The 23141-nt window shown below is 31.3% G+C and overlaps 1 protein-coding gene across 1 annotated transcript in view; it reads right to left on the reverse strand.

Annotated features, from left to right (window-relative positions):
• LOC149579478 (glycine-rich domain-containing protein 1-like) overlaps positions 1 to 23141 on the reverse strand; it is a 323178-nt gene that overhangs the window by 80845 nt on the left and 219192 nt on the right. The window contains exons 6-8 of the mRNA XM_089809026.1: positions 17599 to 17723; positions 17289 to 17446; positions 16998 to 17150 (exon numbers count right to left, since the gene is read on the reverse strand). Of these exons, the coding sequence (XP_089665152.1) occupies positions 16998 to 17150; positions 17289 to 17446; positions 17599 to 17723 (436 nt within the window). The remainder of the gene's footprint in view (positions 1 to 16997; positions 17151 to 17288; positions 17447 to 17598; positions 17724 to 23141) is intronic.

Here is a 23141-nt window from a genome sequence, read left to right on the forward strand (position 1 = left end):
GATTTATTCTTTATTAGAAAAAAACCCATCTCATCATCCTCGTCATCACTATAATCTAGGAAATTCACCATCTTAAAATTAATTTTATCATCCCCATTAATAGAGAAGCAATCCTCAAGTATTCTTTACTTGTAAGGCTTTCTAGGATTAAAATTCTTTACTCTATTAGGAAATTTAGAATAATAATGACCAAGTTCTTTACATGTCCAACAAACACAAATTATGTAACCTTTAGGTTCTCTCTTCATAAGTAGGGAAAGTCCTCCATCAATCTTCTTGTCTTATTATTCTTTTTTTCTTGGCTACCACAACATAATCTCCACTTGTACTCTCACACTTCTAGTCAATGTAGGTATGTTTCTTTGTACATAGGAAGTAGTTTCCACTCTAAGATATCCTCCATTCTATTTCATCCATACATTAGATGTCTTGAGTCTTGCAAGAAGAGTCTCTCTTGTAAGTTTAGGTGTGTAGGCAATAACTTGTTCAATCCTTTGTGCCCTATAATGAAAAGTAGGTGTCAAGGTCTTCAAGATTTTGATACAATCTCATCTTTTGTTTTTTGATCTCAACAACTTTTAATTCTAACAACAATTTCTGATATCCTACCAAAACAATCTCTTATAGTTTTATCTTCATGCATCTTAACATCTTGAAATGTACATATTAAACTCTAAAATGTAGCCTTCTTAGCATGTTCATCACCTTCAAATATTCTTTGTAAAGTATTCCAAATTTCAATAGCAAGTCTTAGAGATTTTATCTCTTTATATTCTAGTGTTTTAGGAAGGGCTATTAGTAGTGCTTCTCTAAAAATCATATTCTACATAAATATAACTTTCCCACTTTGTTCACAATTGTCAACCTTGTCCTCTTCTATCATGATCTTTTTATTCAGTGTAACCAACCAAAATTCTAGACCCATGCATAGTGGGTTAGTCTTCATCTTCTCCTTCTAGCTATCATAGTTAATTACATCAAACTTTGGACTTTCTTTTCTAAAATAAGCCATGAAAATTCTCAAGTTGTTAAACTTTTCCTTCAAATACCTCATGCTTTGATACCAATTGTTAGAAAGTAAATTTCACCAAGATAACTCAGAGGGGGAGGGGGATGAATATGTTATGCATTTAAAACAAATCTCAATATCTTTATTAATTCTAAAACATGTAAACAATAAATGCAACAACCCTAGAAAGATAACCATACATAATAACACTAGATATGTTAACTAGGGAAACCCTTGATCAAAAGAAAAACCCCAATGGGAATGATGCCAACAAGATGATATAGTAATATAAAATTTCCTTATGAAAGGATGGACTCTTTTAGGAGCTAATGAAATACAATTAGTATGTAGGATTCCCCGTTAGGACACTTTGAATTCTTGTTAGAAGATACCAACTCTGTTGGGAGTTGTGCCAACCATGTTAGTATTTGAAAGGAAGACAATTGAACCCTCTATTCAAGTAGACTCAGACTGTCTTCACCAAAACATCTTCAAGATAATCTATCCATGTTCTTGAACTAACTAAAAAATTGCTTTTCCAATATATTTCCTTTGAAGCTCACAATACATCCTCAACATCAACCTCTGTTTTGATTAAATACAAATTTGTGTCCTTTCATTTATACAAAGATCTAAAACAAGTATTGAGTCAACCTTGAAGCTTTCTCAATTTACAATAAATAATATAGGACATCATTAAGATATTATAGTACATGCTACATTACAATTATACTCTTTTCATAATGATTTTCATAATAGCTTTAGCTCACAAGAAACAACATGCTAAACACTTCACAAGTTAGCTCAAATTGCATATCTAATTTTTCCATCTAGAACATAACACACTGATCATGTCTTTGATCATCCTCTAAACACATTGAACATAATTCCATCTCGACCAAAAGATACAACTAATTTACTAGCACCATATTTCCAGAAACTCTCTATGAAAGCTACCTCTAGAAAACATCACATAACTATGTCATAAGTGCATATCTTTTTCAATGCAATTAAGTGTAGTATCTATACACATCAATGACCATATGTCAGAGTGCATAATCCAACTCATTGACCATTGATTGTGCCTAATGCATCTACCTCTACAACTTTGGAATAAAGTGTATGACATAAATGACAAACACTATCATGAATGCAACACATAAGCACTGAATAATATCTCTAGAAATGTTATGATACTCCCTCATAGAAATACCATCATCATTCATGCTAACATTATTACCATTATCATTTCAATCATTACAAGCTACTCCCATTACCATATAATCTCATACTATTTATTTGCATTGATAGCATAATATTTTTCTATATCATTCATCTTTTACATGCAATAACATTGTCATTCTTGACACCATTAAGTGTCTTAGGCATTCATGTCATTTGTTTCACATTGATTTGTCTTGAATATTTTTTGGTATTTTTTTTATATTCATTTTCAATGTCTATTAGCAATCTTGAACATTGCTTCCAATGTATTTATAATCAATATGGCAAAATTTCAATACTGTCATTGTTTCATTCTTGATATTTTATTTTATTTTATTATGCCCTTTAGATTCATACATCTCTTATTTTTAATGATTGTTACAGGACATATATATTGGAGAAACAAAAATCTTTAATTCAACTATTCTTTTTATGTTATTAATAGTATCTTGCTTTCTTTGTTCTATATATTTTTCCCCCCTTAGTTTGAATCTTTACAACATTGATGCCTATGTTCTATAATAGCACTTCCCTAATCTATTTTATGACCATTATTAATAAGAGTTATAGCTCTCTTTTGTTTACATCACGTTCTATATTTGTGTCTAGTCTTAAAACAACAACAAAATTATCACTTTAATAGGAATATATGCTTCTTAAAAATAATGGATTCTCCTCATCAAAAATATTCTAAAAAGACATATTAAACTATGTGTTTTCCTTTAAAATAATGGATTCTCCTCATCAAAAATATTCTAAAAAGACATATTAAACTATGTGTTTTCCTTTATAAACAATTAATGACCCTTTTAAAATAATCAATACCTTTTCCATAATGCATGAGAATCATAGAATAAAGGAAACTGTATATGCTCTACGTTATGTGGATTAATCCCCAATCCCTAACTCTTCTCAAATTATATCTTTAAAACTGTTGTTCCTTCTTGTGTTGTGTGCAATTCCCCTTTTGTGCATTTATGATTTTTTTTTGTTCTTGAAGTAGAATACTATTCTTTTTAATAAAGATTCTTATTTCAAGTTGCTTTTTTTTTCTTTTTAAAAATATTTTGTTCGTCAAGGAAATTTTTGTATTCTATATGCATGAAATATGTCCTTATTTCTTGGAATCCATAGGTTTTCATGATCTACTATTATTTTCTTGTTGATATTGTTATCTATGGCTTGATATCCCGAGATTCACTTTTTCCTTTAATTAAATGCACTCCTAGTAATATCAAAATTATTGATCCAATCTTGAAGAATTGTTGTCCAACTTGACTCCCTTATTCTTGGTATCCATAGAAGAGATGTAGACACAGAGCTAGAATTTATTATTTTGCACTCCCTTCTAGCCACATGTTAAGGTAAGATGGATGGGTTTCTAAGAAAAAATACTAAAATATCCCTCCCAAATGAAGAACCACATTCCTCATAATTTTACCTTCAAACAAGCTTTCAAAAGGAATACAACATAATGAAGGCACATTTTACATGTTGAAATAATAAAAAGAGACTTTTTGACTTTTTTTCTCTTAAGGAACCTATAAGAACAAAAATACAAAATACCTAAGATCCAACCTTAAGAACCATCGTAATGGTGAAATTTGATTGAAAAAACATCAAGTTTCTTCTTAAATGATTTTTTTTGACAATCATATATACAAGAGTAAAAAAGAAGAAAGTAAAGTGAAATATACCAAAGGTTTCACCAAATTATATTTAGATGGAGCTTCAAAAGGTAATACAAGCATATCAGGGTCATAAAGGATAGATAATTGTAACACTTTCATCTAGGCTTTTATATCGATCAAACATTGTGGCAAAAAGCTTATTCCCTAGTAACATGGCCCAAGTTGGAAATCTAGTTAAAATTAGAAAGGTTGGTAATTGGAGGACACTCAATGACTAATATCAATTCTCTTAAAACAAGAGATGTTATAAGTAGAAACATATGTATATTCTTTGATAGGCTCAAGAAATCCTACCAAATATTCCTCCATATCACATTTTGCACTACTACAAAGAATATAATAAGTAGTCCACTATTTTGCCAATAGAAATTGTTCCCTTAGTCTTGGAGACCATTTTCTCTTAAAGGATGATACCATGCCAAATCCTTTAGTAGCATCCTACTTGAATCAATAGTCTCTTTAAATATTTTTGTTTAACATGTGTGTGTAGGTTTTTGTTTAAACATGTCACAAATGGAAGGTGTTGGAATTTGGTTTATTCAATTTAACTCTTCTTTGTAAAATTGTAAGATAGCAATTTTGGTTACAATTTTGGTTGATAGAGTTGTTATAGAAATTTTTAAGACATTTTTTAGTAAGCTAATTGGTGAAGTTTTGTTTCAATGTGGCTATGGCTTTGACCATGGTTCTTGTTGGCAATAGTATGTGTTGTGTAGGTTGTTCAAGTTTGTTTGGACCTTGTGAGGCCTCACCCAATCCGTCATAGTACCAATGAGATAATTGTATTACGGTGATTTTTAATCCTATGTATTGATACACTTCTAAGACTGTAGGGTTATGTTATCTGCATTTTGATGATCCACAATTACTTCTACATATTATGACCTAATTGATGCATTTAATGATTCTATTCATGTTTTAAGCTATTGACTTTTCTTTAATAGAAATTGAATGGTAGAAATGTTTGTAATGTAAGAATGTAATGTTTAAGTGGAAATTAGAGTTAATAAATAAATAAATTTTGTTATGCATTGAGACCTAACCCGCATACCTAGGAATTCAATAGTTGTGGATTCAACATCTTGTCACAATGATAAAAATAGACTATAAAGCTATTCATAATATTAAATTGACCATGTTATGATAAGTAAAGTTTGATGTTATAGTATTTTGAGCATTTTACATGGAAATTATTAGAAAAAGTAATTTAATTAAAAAGAATGAAGTATGGAACTCAAATGTCGAATGTGATATGTAAGTTTGATATTTTAATATTTTGAAGGTTATATTTGAAATGATTAAGAAAGGGAAAGTTAATTTGAGATGATGAAATATATGCAAGTCTAATGTTGAATGAGATAAAGATTATTTCACTTATGTACTTATTGTTTACATGATTTTCTTGAACTACTGATGCTTGAATTTAGTGTGCAGGAATTTGACCATGGGTTTAAAGGGGAATTAAGGCTCAAACTACTACAAACATGGCATAGCCAAGGTTGAGTCAGTGGAAAAGATTCAAACCTCATTGTAATGTGTTTTATTTCGTATATGTGAATTGTATGTGTGCATAGTAGCCTAGTTCATGTATTATTGTAAAATAAGTCATTTTTAATGTAATGTGATGCTTTGTGTGTATCACTAGACACTTGTGTTGTCCTTGTGGAGATGCCATGTCATTCAAGGTTTATCAAGAAGTAACCTAACCTAAACCTAACCTCGATGAAGAACCCAAGTTAACCTCACATAGAAAAAAATGCCATGAGGAGTCTCAATCAAAGGAAAATCGAATTTGGACTTGGCTAGGGTTTTTAGGGGTCATTAGGTGGTCCCAGAGTGTCTTTTATGAGAGAATAAGCTACCCATATGATAGTATAGCAAGTTAGGGGCTTAATTTTGATCATGTGAGTACCTAGATAGCCTAGAGGGCCCCTTTACCCATGCATTCTTCCATCATTTCGAATTTGGAGTTGTCATATCTATCTCCTCTCATGTTTTCCACTAAGTCAAAAAATAGAAAAAAATAGGGGAGAAAAGTTTGTAAGAAGTAGTGGCTTAGTGTTTTTGCTATTATAAGTTAGTGCGAAGGCTTTATTAGAGGGTCTTGGCCAAACTAGTGGGGTGTCTACCCGCTCTCTAATTTTAGAGACTGATAGGTTTTGGAGGGAGATTAAGGGAGCTCTACTACAACTATCCTTACCCTAGCTTTGACCAAGGTTGGTATCTCAAACTTGATTACTTTCCACTTCTTTCTTTTGGCATGGTTAAGCAAATCTGCAAGTGTGGAGTTAATCAATGGAGTATGCTTTGCATTGTCAATCTTGTGTTATGAGTTTGTCATTGTGTTGGGAAGAAGTGAATGTGTTTTGTGCTTTTGGAGATCCTTTCTTGGTTTTGTTTTGTTGTTCTTCATTTGTTTGGTTGTTGTTTCTTGTTGAATGTGAGTGTTGATTGTGATTATGGGTGTGAAGGCTTCACTCACCCTTGGGAGGGCAGAGAGGCCTTGGGTGAAGGGCACAAGTTGGGCTTGACATTGCAGGTGAGAAAGAAAATTTTTTGTTTACCTCATGATGAGGTTGTTATTATCATGGAGCATGGGCTCCATCATGGCCATGAATCTTGTTGTTTGGGAGGTACAAGGAGGTTTGGTGGATGGGGAGAATATGGTTGTTTTGAAGGCCTTGAGAGGCAATGCAGTGGCAATATGTTTTGGTGGCCTTGAGAGGCAAAATGCATTGGCAATATGATACTTATGATGTTATAATTTCTCCTCCTTGAAGAGCCCACCTTCACCCAACATTTTATGATTCCAATGGTGAATCATTGTGCAAGCCATGGAAGGGTGTTGATTGTGTTATGTGTTGTGTCTTCATGCAAAACTTTGTGATGTATGTGTGATACCCATTTTGAGCCTTGTTCCCGTAGCGCGGGGGTGGCCTCTTTGAGGCCTATGGTTGGGTGGAAAGAACCCATGGTCCTTGTTGTTTATTGTGATGCATTTGTAGGTTCTTAGAGAAAGATCTTGGAAACTTGGAGTCCTTGTTATCTTCCATGTGCATAGGAAGAGAAAGCAATATTGCATTGAAATGAGATAGAGAGAAAACTCCATCTTGTTATGTGAGCCTAAATGTATTGTAAAAGAAAGCTACTGTCTTAGTTTGATTGTCAATGGAAAAGTTGTAAGCGTTCATGGGTAGTAGAAATATTTTCCTTGTGTATATTTTAATTTGTTGATATACCACCTTTTGTGTTTCATGAGAGTATCATGGGAGAGAAATCCATTATAATAATGTTGTATTTGTATAGTTCCTACTGTTTTTGTTTTGTGTATTGAGCTATAAAAGAAAATCTCCATTTGTATATACCACTGTGATGTATGGGTTCAGGGGCAGAGAAAATAATTTAGAGGTTCTCTTAACTAAATGCATTGTAAGACTATCTTTATGTGTTTTATTGGAATAAAGGAGTTGACTATCTTCTTTGTCATATATGAGATAGTTTCATGTTAAGAAATAGTCATAATTATATTTAGAAGAGATAGTTTCATGATAAGAAATAGTCATAATTATATCTTAGAATAAAAAATTTAAGATGCATTTGATTGTGATTGTAAGAAGCTGGAATTCTCATTAAGGTTTCATTATAATGAATACTTCAGTAAAATTTTGCAATGGAACATGATCAAATGTAAGCTATAAATTTGATGCAATATATCAAACCAATAGTATGGAAAGTTCTTTAGATTCTAGTTTTATTTACTACTATTTCAAGTAGCATCAATAGAACCGATAATCTTATAAAATAGGATAGCTCGGTTAAGCCAAATTTAAACCCACACTCATATCCTATCAAATGGAGAATAGGAGGAAGTGCAATAAAACTCTTAGTGAAACTTGCTATAGATGCATATTACCTCTCTGGAAATTGTATTGAAATGAGAAATATAATGGATGCCTATTACAGTCTAATATTTTATTCAACAAGAATATACTTAGAATCTTGTAAAAAATAATACACATGCTATAAGAGATAAGACCCAAACAAAATAATAAAATAAAAATAAACCCCTAACCCATAAGAATTAGCAAGTAAAGTCTCATGCAAATTGACGGACCATTGTGTCACTATTCCACAAAGAAACAAAAATATATATATAAATATACATATATGTAATAAGATTATGTCAAGTCAATATGATGGAAGGTCTAGGTAACTATTCATAGACCTAATAATAAACCCAAGAACATTCATTCTATTAAAGCAATAAGGAAGGTAAGGAAATGAAAATAAAACATAATAACAATAAAATAATAAGAAGGACTACCTAGGCGATATAAATTAATGAAGTAAAAGTACTTAGTGTGATAGGGACAGGGGTCCACACACACATTCAACCTAGGCGATGACACCATGAAGAAAAGAGTTTGATGTAGCATTAAATGTCACCCTGACACGGTCAAAATGCCCTTGATCCCTAGGCACCTTGGATAAAGGTGATCTAGGAATAAAAGCATAAGGCCAACGCAAGATTAGAGGACACGAGTTCCACGTTTGTCGAAGTTCCCAAGCATGTGTAATGCTGACATGGTCAGGCAATTGAATTCGCCACCTTCACCCATCACCATCACTTGGAAGGCCAAGTTGATGCCTACCCTTGAAAGCTAAATTAAGTCAGGTTTCAAAAAAAAACTTTTGCCAAGAACCATGGCCCCACCTTTTCTAGGCGTACTATCCCTTGTTTGGCACGTGGTTATGTTGCCTGAAAATGCCATGCTCTCCCTTAGGCGCCATCTTTTTGGGGAAAGGTAAAACCAATATTGTGTGTTTAAATGCTCTCCCCCATCAAAAAAATTGCCATCATGCCTTGGGAGGACCCTCATGTCATAGCCACTTGTATTAACGCCTCCCTAGAAACAAGGGTACCTCCTGGTTTTCTTGTCTTATTTCAACTTTTCAATTTGATGCTTTGAAAGAAGTTGTACTGACTTGACCACATTTAGAGATAAGAGGTAAAAGTGCTTTCAAATTCTCTGTTCCAAATGGGATAGCCAAATGGGATATGTTCTAGGCATTGAATTGGCCGAATATTTTGACCCACGTGAGACCTTGTGGGACCACGTGTAGGAAGGGAATGTGGTGTTGGTAAGAGTAAGAGAAGAATTGGGATTTAGGGTATATAGTCATCCACTTTTCAAAATTCTTATTATTAGATAATTAATTGGTCTTCATTACAAGTCTTAAGTATAGGGAGATGTCACTTAGTGTATGGGAATTGTCAATAAAATTTGGTAGTGGTAAGGGTTAATATGCAAGGCATGTGGAGGTTAATGTTATTAGAATGTAATAAAATAATAATATAAAACTAGTTTATAATAACATAGCTATTATTGAACAAGTCCATATACATATTATGACATGTAGTCATATGTTGTGTTTTCTCGATGCAATTCTATTATACTTTAATAAGTGTATAAAATGTGATTAGGTAACATAAAAGGGTAATCTTAATTATTATAAGGTAATGATGTTATTAATATCTAGAAGATTAAATATTGAAGTTAGAATTTGAGAGAGGTGTGTTGATAAATAATTATGATATAATAACCGTTGTAATGCTTTGATAAAACAAGTAACATTAATCAGAATTTAAAAATAATAATAATAATAATAAAATTATTATGTCATAATGTCATAAATTCAAGTTTTAACTTAAAGGTTATGTGAGATAATATTAAGATTTGTTCCTTTTAAAGAGGATTTTAATATTATTTAAAATCCTAACTAGATTGTGAATTTCATATAGTTTTAGAATTATGAATGATGACTTAAGTTTTGTTTTTTTTTTTTTTTAAATTTATCAAGGAAGTGTCGAGGTCATATATGTGGATACATGTTAGTTTTAAATGATAGATCTAAGGTTAAGCAAAAATTCTTTAATATAGGTTAAAATGATTTGCTCACCATTCATTAGAACGTTCATATCATGTATAGATTGATATTAAAAATAATAATAAATAAATAAATAAATAAAATTGGTTGTGTTTTATCTTAGTAAATTTTGGGCATGACAGACCTGTACTCAAAATTTTGGTACTATATATTAATATTTCTTTTGGGTTAATGGCCAATCACTAAAAAAATATAAGTAAACTAATTCCTTAGGGTTATCTATTGGAAATGTAGTATAGACTAGGTGACTAAGAGAAGGGTGAGGGGGTGAATCAAGAACCAATAAAACTTATACTTTAATTCACCATGTAATTAGATCTAATTGCATCCATGAAATACTAAAAGCAATAAAACATTCATAACACTTGACACAATATTTGGTAACCTAGAAACCTTCCAAATAGAAAGTAAAACTTGGGTGGGGATGATACCCACAAGCTTTATTACTGCAATATAAAGTTAGCTTGTTAAAGCTTACAATTGATCACTTCTAATGATCTTCTCTATTAGGAGCAATAAGGATTGTTAGGTCCACCTTGTGAAAGGATTTACAACATACAATGAAGTATGCACTCTGTTAGGAGATTTGGAAAAGACTGATAAGTCCACTTGGTTAGAGCATTTGGCTATTACACCTATTAGGATGAATCAGTGGAAAATCTCTAATCTGCAATTTAGTTTGCTAAATGAAATTTCTTTGGAATACAATGATCACCTAACTGTGATAAATAAGACTCTGCTTTTCTTTATACTTCTTGTAGCGTTCTTAATTCGCACTTGTACTGCTTGATTGATTTGCTTCAATGTTTATTATCTTTTTGGATATGAAAAGATATATTACATATAGATACCAATCCAATAAATTAACTTTTGGAGTCGACTACAATACCAAATTCAAACAATCTTCACAAAGTCTGCTCATTGTTGTAACTCGAGTTCTAAAGACCACTCCAGTGATGTTGTGACACTCGAGAATACTTACAACACTTGTAAAACTTTGGCTCTCAGTTGACATTGATTCTCGGTCCATACTAATTACTTGGGGCAATAGGAACTCGGTCAGCACTGGATGACTTGGCAAACACTGAAAAACTCGATAGACTTAGTTGACACCAAATGACTCGATCAACACTACCTTCATTCACTTCATTAACACTACTAGCTCAGTAGAAACTACAGAGCTTGGTTAACACTATATCCATCATTTCTTATATTGAAGAGCTCGATAGCAAGTGATAATCTTAGCTTGCATTGCACTTTTCCTTAGATGCTCAGTGGACACTGTGAAGCTTGGGAGACTCTTCTTTCTTCTTATGAAGCTCGATAGCAATGTAAACAACTGACTAAGTGTTAAGTCACTAATAGACAAAAGATTTGACCATAAGGTCAACAATCTCCCCCTTTGGCATTAGTGACAAAAACACTTATCATACCAAAATACCAAATACTCAAAAATTCAAATCAAAACTCCTATCAACATGTCTAGGTTTGTAACCTATTTTGACTACTATCTATTGATGTTGTTGCTCAATAACCTTTGACTCTATTTTATATTTTTCAAAATTATTTTTGTAAACATATTTTCTATTTGTTTTTATATTATACATGTATTTCCTTCTTCTATATATACATTCCCCATATACATTTTATATTCTCCCTTTTTGACAGAAATGCCCAAAATGCATAACTACAAGGTAACACTAAAATGTGAAAGGAAATCACTATGTACCTTCAAAATTATGGACATTGACTTGTCCCAATTCTCTTGAAAAAATTTTGTTGCATGCAAAGCAATCTGCACCTCTGCTAATAATTCCATCATGTGATCAACAATAGAGAAATTGTTGTCATAGATCAATGTTTTTGCATGTGCAATATGTTTTTGCATTGCATCCATGTTGGAAAGTATCATACCCTATATTTCTATTTGTGTGGACCTTATCTTGGCTTCCTCCCTCAATAATTCTACCTAAAGATTTGTTAGATATCTACTTTTTATAAAATATGTAGAATTGCAGCTAGGATCAAGTGACAACTAATGTGCACTTGCCTTCATGTCAGCATCTATCTTAGATAGTTTTTCCTTTATTTCCTTAGTGAAGTTAAATGTATCACTTAGTTTCACAAATAAGGAAACAACATTATGAACATAATCTTCAAAATTTGAAAGAATGGTAGATAATTCTACTTGGTCAATAGCAATCTTCTAAGCTACCTTCTCCAAAACTTTATTTAAACTTCCTTTCTTCCATCAATATAAGGTTTTGTTGTTCATCTACTTCTTCATTATACTTGTGAACAATGTCAACAAGTTGATCCAATATTGATTGTTTATCATCAACCTCAATATTCAATGCATCAATGAATATGTTCTTGATGTCTACAAGCACTTGATTCTTCTTTTTCTTTTCCTCTCCAAGCTTTTGTTGTTTTTATCTCTTCTTCCACAACTCAACAAGGGGATGATTGGAAAGATCCCAATGTGGTATTACAATATCCTCCTCTAGATCAATTTCTTCCACAGAGGCTTCTACCTCTTTACCCTTTTCCTTATGAATAATTGAAGGAATAATTTCCTTGTCTTTCTTCAAAACTTTAGTGCTCAGATGAGGCTTAACCTCAACTATCATTGCACTTTCCATAGTAGAAATTATAGTAGAACTAACAATAATGGAAATAGTATCAACAACAATAATAACAGGAAAAATTAATGATGTTGGTTGTGACTCTAATGCTGAGATGATTTGAGCCTTTTTATTGGTAGATGAAGTGATGGAAACTTCACTCATAATTACACTTGGTAGTATTGCTCCAATGGTTAGTTGGGTTCTTGGTGAAGCAATGTTTACCTCAACTAAATTAGTAGTGGCCTTCTTTAAGATATATTGCACTAAGGCTTTGCTCAGAGAGAGGGAGGGAGGCCATTACCTTTTCTTCTATCTTTTCAAGATCTAAGTCTTGAATACTTTGAATTTGAGGAAGATCACTTCCTATTGCTTCTTGATCCTCTTCATTCTTTGCATCATCTCCTTATATATTATCAATATCATCAATTTCATCATCATTTATTTCTTCATCATCTTTCTCAACACCTTCTTCCTCATAAATTTGTATAACTTCTTCACTAGGTTTGTGTAGCTCATAGATGGTCTTCCATGCAATTGTGTTACACTTCACAACTTATTCAATGTCTTTTGATAGGATCAGGAATGTATTCAATATGGGTGTCATCTTTGTTTCATTCTCCTTCAATGATTCCTTCACTTCCTTATCAGATAGACTCAGCAAGTTATCTCAAGGTTTGTTCTCTGATGTCCCTAACAATATTTAATGCATTCTTCCAATGATGTGTTACTATCTTTAGTAGGATATCAAGAACTTGATTTGTCAGTTTCTCTAGGGAGTACTTCCATTTTTTCCATCTTAGCCACTAGGGATTCTTCAATTTGTTTTTTCTTTGCCTTGGTCCTTGATTCATACTTGAAAAATTTGAAATCATACATACCTCCACCACCTTGAATTCTTTTCAATATTTGTTCAAAGGTGAGGGTTGATCTCTTGAATGTTATTTTCTGATCTTCTTCTTCATCATCATCACCCAAATTCAACTTCTTTCTAGACATTGCAGACCTCCTTGTGAATACAATAGGGGAGGATTTTTTAAGTTTGGTTATGATAACCTTCCCTTTCTTCTTAGATGGCTCCTCCTCCTTATATTCTTCTTCCTCTGCAAGTTCCTCTACCTCTTCTTCTTCCTCAATGTCGTTTCCTTTTCCCTCTATCAGTAGAAGAGGAGAGCTAGACTTCTTGGATTCTTTCAAAATCTTTTCTACTTTCTTTCTTCCTCTCTTCATGGCCTAAGTTTGATCTCTAATGAGATCCTAGCCTTGGCTTCCTCATAGGTACCAAAGTATGGTGCCTTAGGGTAAACTAGTTCATTCATACGAGTCTCAATCATGTCTCTTATGTCATCTATGTTAACCTCATAACCAAGAGGCTTAGCCCATGCTACTCTTGGCCTTAATTCTTGTATGTACACTTTGTCACAATCTACTAGAAAATAGATATCTTTCTCATAGTCTCCCACTAATTTCTTTGGAATCCTATATCTACTCTGCATGTTCTCCTTGAAAGTTTCAAAGTAGGCATGAACTTCGATCTCATTCTCTTCATCCAAGATCAATTAGGTCTTGCAACCCCACCATGCTTGGTAAGAGCTAAGACATCCTATATTTTTCATTCCAACTCAGTGATCCTTGAGCATCTGAAATGTTGATATGGATCTTTTGCTTGCTAACTAGAACTGATGTGAGATAAATCTTTTTGAATCATAGTTCCAATAACCTCCATAGATAACTAGGTTGAAATGGTTGATTCACCCAACTCATTGACTTGGGTATCAACACTTTCATTACTCTAATTTTCATCCTTAGGAGATTTCCTTACCCATTGTTGCCTCATCCGACTTCTGATATTGCTAGCCTTTTCTTTCTTTTCATCTTCAACTCTTCCTTAGTTCATACAGTTCTTGGCAAGATGTCCAAGTTCTATACATACAAAACATCTCTTTGTAATTTTTCTCTTCCTCATGTGATATTTATGTAATTTGCTCCAATGTGCCCAAACTCACCACAATAGTGACATCTATACCATGTATTGTAATCTCAACCAAATATAGCTTTGACAATTCATTCCACTAGGTTCCATTTCTTGGTCTTGTATTCTGAAGATTTGTGTCATTTTTTGCAGTTGAAACACTTTCCTTCAAACTTAGACTTCTTTGTGCATTCATTTTCTCTATGTCCTAGTTTATTGCAACTATAACACATTCCACTGAACTTTGATTTACCATTGCTCCAACTCTTGTTTGATGTATGTCTTATTTTTCCACAATGATTACATGTGGGTCTTTTTTTCTTTTGAACTCCTTGCTGAGATGATTCACCTTCTTCTATGTATCTTAATCTAGTTTTGCCTTTGTGTCTAAACTGAGTTTGCTATTCAATTGATTCATGATTTCATGAGATTTCATCATCCTCTCATTGGTTTGCTTTTCTATACTAAGATCATTCTACAATCTTTCATTCTTTGTCCTCAAGTTGATAAGTTTTTGATTTGCATCATTGAGTTGATCAATTAGATCTGTTTGTTGAAGGGATAGTTGTTGAATTTCATTGCCCTTTTCTTCTATTTCTTCTTTGGCTTTTTCATTTTGTTCCATGACTTCACACATTCTAACTAATCAAATTTCTTGTTCTCTTTTCAACTTTATGACTTCTTCATGAAGAGTAATATTCTTTTCAAGTAAACCTATGATTTTTGCATTAGCTTCATCTAAACTTCTTTCTTTAATGTAGAGGTTTTCATTCATCTAAGATGCAAGATATTTTCTTCTTTTTATGGATATAGAGAGTTGCTCCTTCATCCTCTTGAATTAATCCATGGCCAATTGTAGATCCAACTTTTCATTTTCAATATCTTTCTCAAGACTATAGATTTCTGTTACTTTTGATCTTTTTTCAAGCTGCTAAACTTCTGATGTGAGAACTAGTGCTCTAATACTAGTTGTTGGAAATGTTGTATAGACTAGCTAACTAAGAGGGGAGGGGAGTGAATTAGGAACCAATAAAACTTATACTTTAGTTCACCAATAAAGAATTCACCATGTAATATGATCTAATTGCATGCATGAAATACTGAAAGAAATAAAATATCCATAACACTTGACACAATATTTGGTAACTCAAAAACCTTCCAAATAGAAAGTAAAACTAGGGTGGGGATGATACCCACAAGCTTTATTTCTATAGTATAAAGTTAGCATGTTAAAGCTTACAATTGATAACTTCTAATGATCTACCCTATTAGGAGCAATAAGGACTATTATGTCCACCTTGTGAAAGGATTTACAACATACAATGAAGTATGCATTTTGTTAGGAGATTTGGAAAAGACTGTTAAGTCTACCTGGTTAGAGGATTTGGTTGATACACCTATTAGGATGAATTAGTGGATGATCTCTTATCAATAACTTGGTTTGTTGAATAAGATTCCTTTGAAATACAATGATCACTTAACTATGAGAGATAAGATTACTTTTTATTATACTTCTTGTAGCCTTCTTAATTTGCACTTGTACTGCTTGCTTGATTCAATTCCATGTTTATTATATTTTTGGATATGAAATGATATATTACATATATACCAATCCAATAAATTACCTTCTGGAGTCAGCTACAATACCAAATTCAAACAATCTTCACAAAGTCAACTCACTATTGTAACTTAGGTTTTGAAGACCACTTAGGTGATGTTATGATACTCTGCAATACTTGCAACACTTCAAAAACTTTGGTACTTGGTTGGTGTTGATGCTCAATCCATACTGATCACTTGGGGTAACAAGAACTCAGTCAACACTAGATGACTCAACGAACATTGAAGAACTTAATAGACTTAGCTAACACTAAATGGCTCAGTCAACACTACCTTCATTCACTTCATTAACACTGCTAGCTCGGTAGACACTACAGAGCTTAATTAACACTATGTCCATCATTTCTTACTAAAGATCTCGATAGTAACTGACAAGCTTAGCTTGCACTACACTTTTCCTTAGATGCTCGGTAGACACTGTGAAGCTCGAGAGACTCTTCTTTCTTCTTATGAAGCTTGGTAGAAATGTAAACAACTAAGTGTTAAGTCACTAATAGACAAAGGATTTGACCATAAGGTCAACAATTATCGCCATCAATGGATCTACTGACTTCATGTGAAATCACTTACAATTTATTCAAGTAGAAGCTAATAAACATGATATTGAAAGAAATAATTGAAATAGTGTCTATAAAAATGATGTTTATAACATCAAAATAATATGATGGCTAAATAAATCAATTATTTAGGCATACCTTATTTGATTACACATTTTGTAAATTTTATATTTTTAAGTTTTAAAAAAAGATTGATTTTTATTATTTATATAAAAATAAAATAATATGTTATATAATAGATTTAATTTAGATAATAAATCATTTATAATGAGATTTTAGCAATGTAAAGAATATCTATTATGGAGATTAAGATCTATCATTTGAATTATAATTATGTGAAGAAAAATGTACCTCAACTTCTCCGGTTTTCCAATTGAATAATGCTGTAGCTTTCCCTAATGGTGCATTTGGGGAAAATCGTACAATTGTTACAAATGGCATATCATTGTTGTTAGATCCTTCTTGTACTTGATATTGTAGCCTTCTTCCATGATATAATTCCATCTTCAATAAAGATTAGGAAAGGTTAAACATTATTTCCTTTAAAATAATTTTATTAACAAATACGTTGAATGACAAATATGTAATTATATGTACATGGATATATAACTAAGAGAAACAAATTTTGTAGCATTAACTTACCGGATACCCTAAATTGCCTTGAATGTCTATAAGTTCAGAACTTCTTTTGATTGTGAGTGTAGCATCACCATTAAATAACGACCACTGTCTCATTGAATGTAAAATATCTTGATCACAGTTTGAGCTTGTGAGTTGTTGTGCAGAACCAATAATCCCACCTACAACACATTCAAATTGTTCAAATTTTGGTAGTTAAAAATTGGGCATTGTAAAATAGCATTGGCACGTAAAAAAAGAGCTCATCTAATCAAATGCAATAAATAATATTAAAATATCCAGCACAATATAGATAAAATAATAGTATATGTACCTGAGACTCTTCCATGTTGTGTTTCTATGGGATAATGGTTGTTATAATGCCAACCACCTCGATGAATATGGATCACCTTTTCATTCTCTGGTACAAGTTGAGGATATAGCACTCCTTCAAAATACCTAAAAAAAAAGTAATAAACTTATATTATATTAAATACATATAGTAGACATATTTCTTTTACTTTTAACTATACAAAAGATATAAACAAATAGTTAAATGAAAATATATTTTTTCATAAAGCATAATTTTTCATTTTTTTAAAAAAAATTTATCTCCTTATATTTGATAAATAATAAATAAGATAGCATCATTGTTTAACTATAGATATGACTAATATCGAAATACAGTTTTAAAATATAACTATTAGATAGACTCTTTGGTGATATTAATTGATCTATTATATTTGAAAACTATAACATTAATCAATATCATTTATTTTATATTACATTGTATAGTATATTAATAAAAATTAAATTTAAAAATATTAAAAATTTAATTACCTATATTTTTAATAAATATTTTTATCAATTTATAATTTGAAAGTATTCTAACTTTAGACTTTTTTATTATCAAATTACTAACATGGAAAATAAACAATTTATCCTAAAAGGTTATCAAAGAACATGCATTGTGGGTAGTCTTATAAGTAATTTTTTGAAAAATATAACTATGAAATATTCTATTATAGTATCATTTTTTGCTTTTGGATTTTGAAGAAGGTTTAGTGTAGGTAGAAACAATTACTATTAGAATAGCTATTATTATTTTACTAGTGATTTATTAAAAATTGAATTATTATTTCTATTAAATTACAATTTTATTTATATATGTATATATATTAAGAAAATATTTTTTGTGGAATAGTATGTGGTATAATTGATTTCTCTTTCAATGTCAGCATAAAAAGAATCTTTTTACCAAAAGTATAGAATGAATCTATAATATTACATTGTAATATTGAAATATCATTTTTAAATTTTATGTAATACATGTAAAGATTAGTTTTTATCAATAAATTTTATTTTATTTTATTTTTTAATTTAAAATGAATATTAATTTATTATTAATTATTTAATATTTAAATAAAATCACATTAAATAAAATCTTAAATGTATAGAATTGAAATAATAAATAGAAATAAATTTAGATACATATAAATATAATAGATGTCACATTAAGTTCATAAAACCTATTAATTGTTATCCTTTATTTTCAATCCAAAACACATATTTTATCTCTTTATTTCATATGATATAAAATTGGAGTAAATATAATATTAATCTTTTCTCATTAATAATTGTACACCCCTATCATAAATTAGGACATATTTACTAAATTAGACAAGTTTAAAAATAATCACAATGATGATTAGTGTATGATATAGGTGTGGTGACATTGTAAATTCTAAAGACATAGATAATTTTGATGATGTAAGTGACAACCAGACACATTTTATAGTTTTGTACAAAAATTGTAAGTGGGTGGAAAAAGAACCTTTTCATTAGTTTCCACAAAATAGGGTTATTGAGGAAACCTTAAGCTTGGCACCAATGTTTTTGTGAAGGTTTTCAACATTCAATCAAAAATTTCTTTAACGTGATGTTTAGTTTCAAGATAAGAATGAGTCTTTAACAACATTTTTCAAGAGGGTGATGAAAATGGTTGTCCCCCAAAAGAGGAAACAAACCCTTGAGAAGCCATTGGTTAATGGTAGAATACATGAAAACCCTAATTTGTGAGCATTGGGAACTTATTATTACATTTTAAAAATAATTTGACAAGATCTAGAGTTCAGTACCAATTTTTTGATATTGGTAAGGTAACCCTAAACCTACGTGATAATATTTCCCTTTCTCAACTTCACAAGAAAATTCATTACAAACAATATGGCAATATAGATACTACAAAATTATTTCATCAACTTGTTTCATAATTATCTTCTATACAATGGAAGATAAGAAAAATGTGTTAAAAATCTTACTAACTTAGTTTTGAAAAAAAAAATTCTATTCGTATTTCCATGGAAACCTCATATCCAATCTCTTAATATTTTTCTTTACTTGAATCAATATGGTTTATTCTTCCTCATTTGTCCTCAAAATTTATAGGTCCTAGTATACTACATAAAATGGGGGGCTATTTACACTTTGATGTTTCCTTAGTTAATGATGTTTTGACTACCAAAAATTGAGTTCATTGGTCCAAAATCAATCATCCTACACTATTTGGACCTAAAATTGATAGATGGTTTATGGCATCAAGAATTAACCATAAATGAATCATGGTTGCAAAGGTAAAATATCTTGATGGATGTAGTTATCTTTTATATTTTAAATCAAGCTCCACAAAATTCTATTAATGAACATAATAATTCCCTTTAAAATGATATAGAAAATATCCCAACCTCTACAATTTCTAGAAATAAAAACCAAAGTAGTCACGAACTTAAAAAAACCATGGAATATGTCCCAACCTTTCTAATTCATAGGAATATACTCATTATATTTATAAGCTTAGAAAACTAAGGAAAAATATATTACTCATAGAGAAATATTAAGGTTGAACATCCCTAACCCTCTAGAAGATACATTAGGGTTGGACATTTTAAACCCTCTAGAAGAGGTTGATATGACTGACATTACTACCCCAAATAACAACATGATAAATATAGTTTAATAGTTTACTAAAAATTTAAATTTAGTTATTCATATGAACTAATTGACAAAGTAATACAATAAATTGAGAAGTATTTGTCTCAATTTCAAATTACATCTTGAATCCCTTTTGTTGAGACACTAATATCTCATACTAAAAGGCATGAAGATTTGTCTCTTGTTCCATCTCCCTCTAGTCAAGAGAAAATTTCTTCAAGCATTAAAACTCAAATAAAAATAAGCATTTTTATTTTTGCTAACTTTTCTTCATCCACAAGTTCAAAAAAGAAGAAAAACGGATTCAATCTCCCTATGAAAGGGAAACAACTACCAAAAGAGAAATTAGTAGGTTGATTTTTCTACTAGGAACATGACTTCCTAGAACAAAACTCAAAGAAAGAGGTGAGGAGAGATCTACCCTTGTTCCCAATCAAAATTGTATAATGAAATCTTGGGGGCTTAACTTCTCTCAATAAGTGGTACTTATTTAAGTGTTAATTGTAATGCCACACATGGACATCCTTGGAAACATTTATAATCCATCTCAATGATAATACAACATCAAAAATATAATTTGTGCTTCAAGTAAAAGTGTAAACCACAAGTAGCATACATAAAGTTAATACTAAAGAATCCAAGTAAGTATCAAGCTCCAATCCCAAAGCTAGAAGAATATTGTCCCTATACTCTAATCCTTAGTAGTGGTATACATAAAAATGCCTCCTAACCACATGGAACCTATAGGCCTACCCCATTGCACTCATGGAGATGAAAACTTGACCATAGTTACAAAAGATAAGAGCATACAAGGCTAACAATCATGCCAAACAGAGAAAAACATAACAACTCAATGATCATGAAGGTAGTTTAGTTAATCAAGTCACTAACCAAATATGCCATAGGATGGCTATATAGGGATTCTATGTTAGAAATTACAATTTGAACAATTGTTATGTTTTCATTGATGTCAAACCTTTCTTGTAAAACATTTTATAATAGTGTAGAGTGTCATATTTATTGATTGATAAAGAGGATTTGAAAAGAGAGATAACAAGTTGAACTAGTGAAGTTGTTGACTAAAGAGAAGTAAGTATGATAGAATTATAATGGGCACTTGATTAGTTAGTCTTTGACAAGGTAATGTGTTTTTTAATCATTATACTAAGTGGAGAAGGTAGTTGGATAAATTTTAGAAGTGTAAGAGTTGGAGCAAGTCAAAAGGCTAAGCATGGCCAAGTATTAGTTTTACTAGGCTATTAAAGTAGAATATTAAGGAACTTAAGAGATAGCTAAGTAAACAATATTAACCAAGTGTCAGATGTAACCAACTACAAGTGAATGTCAAGTGACAATAATGACCAAACACACCAGTGTAAGTCAAGTAAGACAATATAGTAGAGACCGAGCTACCTAGTGATGACCAAGTAGAAGAGAACAATGATGACTAAGTGTCATAAAAATAGAACTTTGTGAAAGAATCAAGATTTGAGGTTAAAATAGTTAAATTTTTAAATTGGTCAAAATGCATGAAAGATAAGGATTGATGAGCTGGCATATTTAATGCAAAAATTGAGTTTTTTATATGATCAAAGGCAAGGATTTAAGGAAAAGTTTCTACAAGTATCAAGAAAGGAGTAGAAAGACAAAATGATGATCATATTCAATAAACCTAATCTAACCCTAAGATCTATGGTGATGTTTAAGTAGTAGAAGATCAAAGCTACCTATTTAAGGAGGTACAAGGGATGTTTTAGGTTCATTGTTGGCTAGTTGATTAGCGAATTTGTGAAGAACTTGTGAAGAACAAAGTAGTAGGAAGAAAAGTGAGAATATTGGTGAAGTGTAATTTCTTGAAGGGTTGGCAAGTAGATCAGAGATAGAGAATATGATGAAGTCTAGTCAATGAACCAACATGAGTTGAATGGAGATCTAAATTTGAAAAGTGAGTTGTATTTTATAGATCAAACCTAGATGTTACTTTCTAACCATTGTGCCAGTCAAAATCATTTAATCAAGGTTGACCTAATAGTCATTTTGTAAATCCTTTAATCAAGGTGACATTCTAATGAAATGATCCAAAGTCCTTTAACAACGCCACTCCTAATGGGGTGATTAAATCCTTTAATAGGGTCACACCTAACAATGTATTTCCTAACCTTTAACAGGGTTGGCTCTTAATTGAGCTCACTTTAGAAGAGTGAAAAGTGGTAGCATGTTACTAGGTGGTTTTTCTCAAATTGGATTTCCATGTTAAATCCTAGCATCATAAATGTGTTAATGTTAGATGTGTCATACATGTTATTTACTATTGTTTATTTTTGGTTTGTCAGTGTATACTGAATAGAGAGTTAAGTGATGAATGAATAAGTGAAGTTGTTGATAAATTTCTATATGGACTAAGTGATTTTATGAGTTTATAATCTTTTTGAAGTTGTTAAAAACTAAATTGGTACATCCGGACTTGAGGATAATTGATTCACCCCTCTTTTAATTATTCTAATCATTCTAACACCCTAGTGGAGTGTAATTATTTGTCTCATACTAGCCCAAGTTATATAGTATGGCCACATACCATGCACTCACACCAACTACCATAGAGGACAGGCTATTGCCCTGATACACCAGCCTTGTACTAGCTACCTTAAGATGCTTGGCTAGTACTTAGATGTATGGATCACATATCTTATATTATTACCCATGTGTTTAATTACTTACCACTTATTTAGAACCTCTTTGCATTACCTTGTCAACCACTATTGAATTGGTGTAATACCTACCCCTAGTTTACTTTTCATGTGTTATTGTTGAATTTTTTTTAGGACATTTTTATGGCTATGTTTTATGATTAGTGGTACTTGGTTACCCAATTTGATTGGATGTTAT

Source organism: Cupressus sempervirens, chromosome 1 (genome assembly GCF_028749045.1).
Source record: "Cupressus sempervirens isolate cs-2001-9-10 chromosome 1, ASM2874904v1, whole genome shotgun sequence".
Taxonomy (NCBI): domain Eukaryota; kingdom Viridiplantae; phylum Streptophyta; class Pinopsida; order Cupressales; family Cupressaceae; genus Cupressus; species Cupressus sempervirens.